General features: G+C 44.9%; 1 protein-coding gene across 1 annotated transcript; it reads left to right on the top strand.

Moving 5' to 3' along the window:
- Positions 1–3,363: 3,363 nt before the first annotated feature.
- Positions 3,364–10,812, top strand: smu1a (SMU1 DNA replication regulator and spliceosomal factor a). Its single transcript, XM_030368704.1, has 12 exons — positions 3,364–3,519; positions 4,074–4,284; positions 4,644–4,796; positions 4,998–5,108; positions 5,221–5,349; positions 5,838–5,957; positions 6,116–6,232; positions 6,628–6,755; positions 7,335–7,461; positions 9,069–9,236; positions 9,601–9,753; positions 10,045–10,812. Exons 1-12 carry the CDS (start codon positions 3,494–3,496, stop codon positions 10,141–10,143), a joined length of 1,542 nt encoding a protein of 513 aa, XP_030224564.1. The 5' UTR covers positions 3,364–3,493; the 3' UTR covers positions 10,144–10,812.
- The last annotated feature ends 933 nt before the right edge of the window (positions 10,813–11,745 follow it).

The raw sequence follows: 11,745 nt of genomic DNA, 5'->3' as shown, positions 1-11,745 counted from the left end.
ACAAAGAACTGCCTTCAGTTAAATGTTGGAAAAGTGGTAAACCAGTGATTACGTAAGAATACCGTTTTATTGAATGAAACCAGCCTAACAAGATTTATTTCCTCATACTGTTCCTCATACTGTAGGGGAAAACAACCGTATCACAGAATTTGTTTCATATGCAGTTAATATTACAAAGTGTGATTTTTTTCTATGATGAACGGCTTCTTCTTCTTTTCAAAGGCGCAATCAGGACAGCTTGATACATTTATCATCTCCATCAAGCTCTGCCCTGTGTGTTTTGTAACCGATAGCAATCCATTTTGTTGATGAAATCCCATCCCCGCCCCTCTTGCATTCTTATACAAATGTACTCAACCCTGCAACTTCATGTCCCCATTATTTTACTATCATCAATTTTTCTCTCTCTCTCTCTCTCTCTCTCTCTCTCTCTCTCTCTCTCTCTCTCTCTCTCTCTCTCTCTCTCTCTCTCTCTCTCTCTCTCTCTCTCTCTCTCTCTCTCTCTCTCTCTCTCTCTCTCTCTCTCTCTCTCTCTCTCTCTCTCTCTCTCTCTCTCTCTCTCTATCTAGTAAAATCGATTACGAGCGGTGCATTTATGCTCAGAGAAAATTGCATCAAGTATATTTTTATTTTCGTCATGCTGCGAAAAATAGCAGCATGACGCTCTGTTTGTATGTGCCTCGGTCACACTGGGCATCATTTTCTTGCTAACCTTGAAGGACCTTCAACGGCAGGTTGTAAAGAACCGCTTGGGCTCATCGTTTCAGATCCAACCGGTCCGACAGTTCCCCCTGGTGGCCATCCAGTGAATTGAACATTCAAAAGTTAAAAGAAATATAAATATATAATTGTGTGATATTGCTAAATAACTTATTTAAAGGGTAATTATTTTAAGGGTTGTATGTATGTTTATTTTGGAACATATAAATTAACTACTATAGGCCTATGCGCAGTAACAGGGGTGGATCTACAGGGGGCAAGGGCAGCTGCGGGCGAGGTTACAACACTGGACAATTCTAGCTAGGAGTATTTTTATTTGATTGGCTAAGCAGTTTAACTACCTACTAGACAATTCACTAACTCTCTCATACCACAGCAGTGAGGCTGAGGAGAAATATGTGATGGAGAAGAAGGAAAAGAAGAAATGAATGTGAGGGATGAAGAGGAGGTTTCAGATTCAGAGAGGGGCCGAGGCCGGGAGAGATCCGGAGGCAGATGAAGATGACAGCAAGGCAGAGGGTCCTGAAGTCCAAGCTAGACCACATGGTATGTTTCTATTCTCCTTACTTACGAGAAACAGCACGCACAAGCACTAGATTTGGATATGTTTGTGAAACGCTTTGCTGCACAACAACTGGCATCGCCTAAAGCTCTCTTGAAAAAGATGGCTGATGTCATTTGTAAGTCACATGCACTTCTATTGTACTTACAAATAAATATAAGGTGGCTTTTTGCTTGCTTTTAACTTTCGTAACCCAACTTAATAACTTATTTTTATACAAATAACAAATGGACAGGTACATTTACGATCAGATTATTTTTATTTATTAGGCAAAACTATACAAGTACCAAGCTTGTGCTGTTGTGCTTGAAAGATGCATTCATAAATAATATCAACTATATGCATCGATATATAACTAGTATATAGAGAGATATACATCAATATAAATATACAGTGTGGGCGCCTGGTCTGTGATGGTCAACAGTGGGATAGCCAATCGGGGCAGCAACGGGCAGAAACAGGGTTTGCGGTGAAATCAAACTTATGTAATTTATTTATATCAGAATCAGAATCAGAAATACTTTATTGATCCCCGGGGGGGGGGAAATTGTTGAAAAAATGTATAAAGGTGCGGGGAAGAGGGAGGGGAAAACAGGCCACTCAAATCGTCAACGGGTCGGCGGTTGATGTCAGGGTGCTCGGTCCGGCTCTTCCTGTTGTTGGGGGGCAGAGAGAGAGCGAGACAGGCCAAGCTTAGTGGGGTCTGGGCTCCCTGCAACTGACCTCTTCGCCCCATCTCCCGGGCGAGCGCCCTTGCTGTTGCTGAGCGGAGGGGAATTGCCTCTGGATAGCGGGTAGCATCATCCAGTATGACTAGGATATAGTGGTGGCCGATGCTAGACTTCGGGAGGGGTCCGACAATGTCCATGCCGATCCTACTTAAGGGCGTTTCAATGATGGGAAGGGGTATTAGTGGATGTTGGTACGCTACCTTAGGAGGGTTGATTTGACACTCGCCACAGTATTCCTCCACAGCTCTCTTGACCCCCGGCCAGTAGAAGCGGTCTTCTCTCTCCCTTAATGCGCCCCTAGTAAGTGGGAGTGTGCTAGGTACAACACGTTTGAGACATATTCTTTGGGGACAAGCAACTGTTCACAGATTTCAGAGTCTTTTTGTGTTACTCGGTACAGCAGCTTATTCTTAACCATGAAATGGGGGAAAGACACTTGACTCACCCCATATTGGTTTTGGCCCTCGATCGTTTGGACATCCCTCCAGGCTGGTGTGTCTGATGGCTGAAAGATGGCTTTCTTCAATATGGTCTAGCAGCCCAATTGCACCACAGATCTGTCATATGTACAGGGTAGTTGGATGAATACAGGAGTCAATTATATTTCCATATTTCATGTGTAAAAATATTTGTCAGATAAAGCCGGCTAGCCAAATCTGTGTGTACACACAAACTATCGTCTGCAGTAACGTTGATCATACCCCCTTTCAAATTGCATATTATCACAGAATTTTTTTCTGTGTAGCACATGAAAAATGCATAAATAAGTAAAAATACAAGAAATGTGTGTGTGTGTGTGTGTGTGTGTGTGTGTGTGTGTGTGTGTGTGTGTGTGTGTGTGTGTGTGTGTGTGTGTGTGTGTGTGTGTGTGTGTGTGTGTGTGTGTGTGTGGTAAATAAATGTATTTCGAATTTTATTACATAGCATTTATAGGTGAATAAATGTAACCAGAAAGATTAATTTTATTCCATTTACTTTCCCAAACTGTGGAATGCCATTTACATTGATAGTCAGCTTGTTCCCTTCTGTTTTATCTGCAGTCATAAACATTACATTTGTATTCAAGATCCCTTCAGGGACCATTGGAATTGGTTAGGATTTATTATAATTTGAGTAGTCAGGCTAACGTCCACGAGAACTCACTGGTCAAGGTCACTGGTATTGTATTCGTAAAAATCATTTCAAATGTGTTCCACAACTGTACAATATTACAACAGTTAATCAATAAATTGTACGAATGGGAGCCTCTGAGATTATTATGTTACTTTTTTGGTGGGTGTGAACTAATAGGGGAAATCCGCCAAGTTGGATAACTATCGCGGACCAGTAAAACAAATCATGGACACATTTACTGATCGCTTTTCTACGGAAGCCGGACCAGACCAGACGAGGCTGCTACCACTTGGACGGTGTTTCCGTTCGTCTTGCGTGCGCTTCGGATTTTTTAAGGATATTTCCAAATATATAAAGATAAATAAACATGTCTTTGGAAGTGGAATCCGCAGAGTAAGTCCCCAACGTTTAGAACCCTTATTTGCAGTCCACAAAGCCGGTATATTATTGCTTATTATGCATCTTGTTTTCACATCTTCGCCTACTGGGGCCTACATTGCTACATGCTAAGCTAATGCGCTGGGACACATTGGTGTAACGTCACTGAACAAGTACATTTTTATTTTGGAGAGATGAATGAAGTCATGCTAATCGAAGAACGTAGATAATCAACCAAGCAACATTTTGTAACGGGCAGCATAATTGTCCCTGCATGGTTGCCAACCAGAATAAGTGTTTCTTTAGCAGCGTGCAAGACTTTTGCACATACTGGTGATGAATATTATGAACAGCACCGTACCCGAGTGGAAATATAAGATTTATCCCTTACAAAATCCATTGACGGTATTATACAAAAAGTGTATCAAATAATGTCCTCTTGATTGGACACGCTAACGTGTGTGTGTGTGTGTGTGTGTGTGTGTGTGTGTGTGTGTGTGTGTGTGTGTGTGTGTGTGTGTGTGTGTGTGTGTGTGTGTGTGTGTGTGTGTGTGTGTGTGTGTTTTCAGCGTTATCCGTCTGATAATGCAGTACCTGAAGGAAAACAACCTCCACCGGACACTGGTGACGCTGCAGGAGGAGTCCACGGTATCGCTCAACACGGTGGACAGCATAGAGAGCTTCGTGGCGGACATCAACAGCGGCCACTGGGACACAGTACTGCAGGCCATTCAGTCGCTCAAACTTCCCGATAAGACACTTGTGGACCTCTACGAACAGGTGTGTTTGAGCTGTGGTCTAGGTTTGGCGCTACTGTTGTAATTCTAGATGCCTTTGTCCAAAAGAGGCGAGATGTCTTTAAGCAGCAAGTCGTTTGGGACGTCTTGCTCAAAGATGGGCCTCACAGGTTTGGTATCGGGTATCAAACCCAGGGTCTTTCCAGCCGGTACTCTCACCACTGCACTATCCTGGCCTCTTGATACCAGCCTCTTCTGTTAGGAAATGGGTTGTGTTTTTCTGTGCTTCATTATTCATAGACGGAAAATGTAAGTACTATAAATATGACTTATCACTGTACACTGTACTTGATCAGGAGGCTCAGTCATATATATATTTGTCTATCTCGTGTTGTATCCCAGGTGGTGTTGGAGCTGATCGAGCTGAGAGAGCTGGGCGCAGCCCGCTCCCTCCTCAGGCAGACAGATCCCATGATCATGCTGAAGCAGACGCAGCCAGAGCGCTACATACACCTGGAGAATCTGCTGGCCAGGTCGTACTTCGACCCCCGAGAGGTGAGACCCATACAAAATAACCGGTGATACGGGCTGATTCGCTGCTGTGCTTCACTTTTAGGTCCAGGGCTGCATTATAAAAAGAAAAAGAGTTATTTGTACCTTGCCTTCTTTATGGTGGACTCGAAGGGGTATCAGCTGACATTAAATATATGGGGACCTCTGAAGTATCCTTAACTGTGTGTCTGTGTCCGTGTCCAGGCCTACCCAGACGGCAGTAGTAAGGAGAAGAGGCGAGCGGCCATCGCTCAGGCCCTGGCTGGGGAGGTCAGCGTGGTGCCCCCCTCCCGCCTCATGGCCCTGCTCGGACAGGTGAGGGCCGAGCAGGAACACACCCACTTCCTTTCAGTCCACCTATACCTATCGTTGAGCAATGTGTCCCCCCACTACCGTCCGGTTGAGTTGTGCCTCTGCTCCCCCCTAGTCTCTGAAGTGGCAGCAGCACCAGGGGCTCCTCCCTCCAGGGATGACCATCGACTTGTTCAGGGGGAAAGCAGCCGTGAAGGACGTGGAGGAGGAGCGCTTCCCCACGCAGCTCAGCAGACACATCAAGGTACAGGCCCCGCGCCCTGTGGCCCTCTGCGTGCACTAGGGATGCACCGATTGGGAACTTCTGGGCCGATACCGATGTTTAGAATAACAATTTGGCCGATAGCCGTGTGGGAGTATTTCACCATCTCGGAGAAAGATCAGCGATATGCTGTTTGTAAGACATGTTCCAGTGACACTTCAAGGAGGAAGCGTTAAACATGTAAACATCGGCCACTGCCATCGGTGAATGTCATCTTATTTTCCGATGGCAGTCAACAACGCGAATATCTGCCGTTTCCGATGTTCGTCCGATACATCAGTGCATCCCTAGCTTGCACCACACCAAGCTATAGCATGTGTTTTTACATATCAATTTTTTTTTATTTGACCAACATGGGGCGACTTTTCAAGTCTCAACAAATGTAAAAAACATATACACTATACATTCTGCATGCCTGTAAATGTAGTTCATGTTTTTCAGGGCCTAACCAACTTTTTGTCTGTGTTCAGTTTGGACAGAAGTCCCATGTGGAGTGTTCTCGCTTCTCTCCTGACGGCCAGTACCTGGTCACCGGGTCAGTGGACGGCTTCATCGAGGTGTGGAACTTCACCACCGGCAAGATCAGAAAGGTACCACACGCATGCATGTGCACATACAGGAGCTAGTTGGTGATGGACGAAAAAATGGAAATGAAATAAAATGTGAGCAGGATTGTTGCTGAATTAGCCACAATTTGTGTTTCTTTTGAAGGTGTCAAATGTACGAATAATTGTATGTGTGTGTGTAGGATCTGAAGTACCAGGCGCAGGATAACTTCATGATGATGGACGATGCCGTGCTGTGTATCTGCTTCAGCCGAGACACAGAGATGCTGGCAACAGGAGCCCAGGACGGGAAGATCAAGGTTCGCAGCCCAGACAATCGCTATTTCTCTTTCTCTCTATCACCATCTATGGCATTCTTTTTCTTTCTCCCTTACTTGCAACCCGGACTGTGCCATAGCCTGACTATCAGCAGAGTTTATTGTGAACTCACTATTTCACTATAACTACTTACTAGTTTGCCAGATAAGAAAACTTTAAATTGAACAGTCTCTTCCTGTTAACCTCTTGAATCATTGCATTTATGGTTTATTCTTCTACTTCTTAAACAGTGGAGGAAATTCATTCCTGCTACAGCCGGCATTACCTTCACGTTGTAATATTGCAAACTTTGGCCAGTCACTTCTGAACCTTGAATTCCGTCTTTGTTCCTAAACTGGTAACATTCTGATGCAGCATTACTCGTGTGTGTGTACAGGTTTGGAAGATCCAGAGTGGGCAGTGCCTGCGGCGGTTCGAGCGCGCCCACAGTAAAGGTGTGACGTGTGTGAGCTTCTGTAAGGACAGCAGCCAGCTGCTCAGTGCCTCCTTCGACCAGACCATCAGGTAACCGTGACCTTTGAGCCATGACCCCTTCCTCCTCAGAAAGAAAGTAGCCAAACATCCATCTATCCGGTTAAGATGGATGATGGATGACTATATGGCTAGTTTGATGGATGATGGACACAATAGTAGCATGAATTTGGAGGAACATGTATTTTAATCACATTTTCATACAAATGTTTATTACTATACAGTCGCCGAAAGCGTCACAGGCCCATATCGATTATTTTTTTATTTTTTTGTAAAATGGAAATATATTTAAAGCATATCCGTCAAACTATTGTCAATAGTTCTAGGGAAGTAGATACAAACATGGAAAGCTAAAATAATTCTGTGATCAAAACCTCAGATTACCTCAGTTTCGAACTCCAGAACCAGTCTTTAAGACCCTAGAGTTCTAGAATCCAGAGTCCGCTGTAAAAGCTCATCTAGACGGTTCTAGAACCCAGACTTCAAGACCCCAGATTCTATGTTCCATTTCGCTAGTAGCAGTCGTGCCAATACTCTGCGACCCCACACAATCTAGCCCTCTGTGCTAGACCCCGAGTGGTGAGCCCTGGTCTGTGTGTTTGTTGCCATCAGAATCCATGGCCTGAAGTCTGGCAAGTCTCTCAAGGAGTTCAGAGGTCACTCGTCCTTCGTCAATGAGGCCACCTTCACGCCAGACGGACACCACATCATCAGCGCCTCATCGGACGGCACCGTCAAGGTAAGCATGGCCGTGGGTTCCTACATTAAAGGTGTCATGGCATGAACATCTCACTTCATGAGGTTTTCTAACATAAATATGAGTTCCCCTAGCCTGCCTATGGACCCCCAGTGGCTAAAACTTGCGTTGGGTGTAAAACGAGCACTAGCTGCTCTGCTCGCCTTTGAAAAAACAGAGGCTCAACTGCGCTGATTTGGAATGTGGTTTCTTATGTCGTCACACTGCAGTAAGCTCCTCCCCTTACTCTGCCTGGCCCGCCCAGAGACTTGGCCCACCAATGAGACACGACCGTGTGTGTGTGTGTGTGTGTGTGAATACACGCACTGTAACGCAAGTGTTTCTTGTCGGTTCTTTGACGTCTTGTATTTCCACAACGAGACTGTAGTGGGGGTTACTTGAGCCATGGTTGAGCAGGAATTGGGGGGGAAAGGAACTTTGGCTTTGACTCGCTGGAGTACATGAACTGCGACATGCCGCCGGTTGCCGCGAGGCACCATCGGCCGGCAGCGGGCATCGGGCAGCCGGCAGTGCGTGGATCATTCTACTTCAGATTGATGTGAAAGTGGAAGAACCAGAGACGTCGCAGAACCCGCTGAAGTCGTTTGTGATCCATAATATCGTCTGGAGGCTCACACAGCTTTTGGCCGTGATAATAGGTATCATATGATATAGATATCTATGTAGGCTATATGATAATATTTAGATATAGAGCTCCAGGACTCCCGTGTGTTCTAGAATATTTACAGAACACGGCTAAAGGCTGTGTGCGCCTCGCCATTGCGATGCATCTACTGTAAACAGAGCGCATGGTACCGTGGCTGCAAGCTGCTCAGGGCCACACCCCCACCCTCCTCCTTGACCCGCCCCTCTCCTTCTCATTTGCATTAAAGCAACAGACACCGAAACGCCGCATTTGGGGGAAGCTCAATGTGCGACTGGCTCGGGGTGGCTGTAACTCTGCACCACGGCTGAATTTCGGGAACGTCTTTGAATACTGTGATAGTGGCCCACTAATACCTATATTAAAGCATCCATAAAATAGCATGTCATGGAACACAGTTGGTAGCATTGAGATGTCTTTATCTGAAGTTTGATTGTTTTCCTGCCTTTTTAAATGACTCTGGGTGGCCTTTTTGTTTGAAGGATGCTTCATAAGAAACCCTTGCCTAAAATCAGCAATAATTCTAATTAACACATTGAAATAAGATAGTGTTAGCTGTCTGACTCTTGTCAATCCTTGAGCAAGATGCCCACTCACCCCTTCCTGATCAGTAATCATGCTGTCATCATCTGTTCACACCCAAGGCGCAGTGTGATTACATACAAAGTCAGTGCAAATACATGCACATTTTCTGAGCGGATGGCTTGAATAGCACGGCGTGAATGAGCTGGTTTACACAGATTTTGTGTGATTCTACTCCAGGGGAAAATGCTAATTCGTCATTTGCTCGAGTTGAAATATTTGAAATATTTGAATTTTGCTTGATAACTTGCGGAATAAAAGTTTACGGTTCTCACGAGGAAACTCGCCTATACTGGAGTACAACAATCGCTTTGGTGTTGGTGTGAACGCACCTCAAGTCCCCCTGGTCCTTTCTGATCCTCAGGTGTGGAACGTGAAGACCTCGGAGTGCACCAGTACCTTCAAGTCTCTGGGGACGTCTGCCGGTAGCGACATCACCGTGAACAACGTGGCTCTGCTGCCCAAGAACCCGGAGCACTTCGTGGTGTGCAACCGCTCCAACACCGTGGTCATCATGAACATGCAGGGACAGGTACGTTGTGCTCAAGGAACCGCCCACCGGCTGGTTCAGTCCCCGGGGTCGGCCGATTGATCATACATCATCCGGGCGGACACTCTCACTTTTGATGTCACTAAAGGGTTGATTTTGGATCGTCTTGTAACTGCAAATAACCATCACGACTGGTCACAAAGAAAGGGCTGTTGTTCTCCTACAGCTCAGATGTCTGCCTGTTCTGGTTAATCAGTCATTCAATTAGCTTACATGTAGATGCTTTTATCATGCTGTACATTTTGAAGAATTTAGAGTTTTAGGACGATGCATGGATGTGTTGCTCAAATGTTTTGTATGTAAACGACTGCTCATCTGTGATGTTGGTTTGTGTTTGTGTGCTCAGATCGTGAGGAGCTTCAGCTCTGGTAAGAGGGAGGGTGGTGACTTTGTGTGCTGTACTCTGTCGCCGCGAGGGGAGTGGATCTACTGCGTGGGAGAGGACTTTGTGCTGTACTGCTTCAGTACCGTGACGGGCAAACTGGAGAGAACGCTGACGGTACGACCTCCCACCCTTCACTGTGCGCTCCATGGATAATGACACCCAGACTTTTAAAATGCTGTGTGTAAGATTCAACAACACTCAATTGAGGGGGAGCATGAACAACGGCATCCCTTAACAGCCTCACCGTTTTCTATATGTTTCAGCCCCAATTTCTTGATTTGCCTTTTTATTTAGCTGTTTAAAAGGAACCTGTCCCCTTCTATGTACTTCATTCTAGAACTACTCCTTTCATACTAGGGATTATACTTCTTCATTCGATACTGACTAGTCCTCCCCCCCCTCCAGGTCCATGAGAAAGATGTGATCGGCATCGCCCACCACCCCCACCAGAACCTGATCAGCACCTACAGCGAAGACGGCCTCCTGAAGCTCTGGAAGCCCTGAGCGTGGTCCTCCACACCGTGTCTGGAATCCATCAAAACCCACCTCCTCGTCCTTCTCTCTTCACCTCGCCCTTCTCATCGTCCTCTTCTTCCAGCTAGCTTCAATGTCCTTCGAGAGGTACCACATGCTCAAAGTCGAACTGCAGCTACAGCTTCCTCTCTGATTGAGATGGGATTTTACACTTTTTTTTTTCTTGGTGGGGTAACATTCATTCTGGTCGATTGGCCAATCGTAAACAATGGCAGTTCACTTACAAGTCCAACTGGACTGTGTAGCTGGTGGAGGATGATGTTTGCGGTTGGTCACAAGTTATTTTATTTGCTTTTAGTTTTCTTGGTTATTATTTAGAAAAACTTCCTGTAAATATTTTTTTCTGAGATTGTTTTTTTAATATCTGGTCAAATGGAAGAAAATAAAAAGTTTCTCACCCAAACAATATGGACACAAGGATATTTTTATTTATTTATAGTGATTGGTGTGCTTTGTGAGTGTTCCATTCTATTGGTAAGTTTCTTAATTTTAACATTTCTACCGGCATTTGATGTCAATTTATCAACCATGTGTCACCGTTTTTCCTCCTGGAATAACTTTTTTTTTTACATTTTGTAACTTGTCCACTTCCACCCAATTATTTTTATATTAATTGTCTGTGCCATTAAAGCTATTTAACCAGAGGACTATTGACTACATAGTGAAGTGTCTGTTAAATAATATTTACCACCAGGTTGAGCAGAAAAATCCGATGGGATCGATGGTTACGCCCACGGCAACCTTGTGTTCGCTGATCATACCTAGGCTACGGAGCTCCACACATCCATCAACTTTACGTGTCCGGTATGTCCAATCTCGGTAGTGATCGTCAATATAAACGGCTGCCAAGAGCGAGCTCCATACACCGTTGCGTTATACTGTAAGGTCAACCTCCGTTACACCCCTTGGCCCAAACCCTTAACCCTACGAAATGGGACGACAACCCTGCTAGACAGTTGCAGTACGTCACTAGTAGTTTTTTGATACAATATCTGTCTGGAATTTTACTGTATAGTTTAATGTCTTAGGAATGCAACCTTACCCACACGGAAAAACACGGTATGATTGGGTAAGAATTATTCATGCTCACATTCCAAAAACAACTTAAATATTGCAGTTAGAAACTGCAATATCACCCTTTATTTTAGATCAAACATTATACAAGAACAAGATCAACATAATATATGAAACCAGAATAAACATAGAACTTGAGGTAGTATGCCATACATGTAAAACATAAATATCATACAAACAAGAGTGATGAAGTGGAACTAATATTCCACGTAACAATGGTATGCTGTTCGCCTATGAAAAAATGGAAGCTCAGGTGCGCTGATTTGGAATGTGGCCCCATATGTCGTCGTAAGGGGCCGAGTTACCTCCCCTTTCTCTGCTTTGCCCGCACAGAGAATTTGTCCTGCCAATGAGACAATGAGCTACGACAGTGCGAGCGCCACACGTGCGTGTGTGATTAGACGCACTGTAACGCAAGTGTTGTACGCTTCTTTGTTGTTTGGATAACCATTGGTGCTGGTGTTATGGTGCATAACACGTCGGTTCTCTGACGTCTCT

Source organism: Gadus morhua, chromosome 10 (assembly GCF_902167405.1).
Source record: "Gadus morhua chromosome 10, gadMor3.0, whole genome shotgun sequence".
NCBI classification, from domain to species: Eukaryota; Metazoa; Chordata; class Actinopteri; order Gadiformes; family Gadidae; genus Gadus; species Gadus morhua.
This window is presented reverse-complemented; position numbering and strand designations above follow the sequence as displayed.

Bases quoted from the DNA above. Each gene is read 5' to 3' on its own strand.
- smu1a (XM_030368704.1), top strand. From the start codon at position 3,494: ATGTCTTTGGAAGTGGAATCCGCAGA. The intron at 5,109-5,220 runs GTGAGGGCCGAG...GCTCCCCCCTAG, and splicing joins TCATGGCCCTGCTCGGACAG to TCTCTGAAGTGGCAGCAGCA. The intron at 6,756-7,334 runs GTAACCGTGACC...TGTTGCCATCAG, and splicing joins TCCTTCGACCAGACCATCAG to AATCCATGGCCTGAAGTCTG.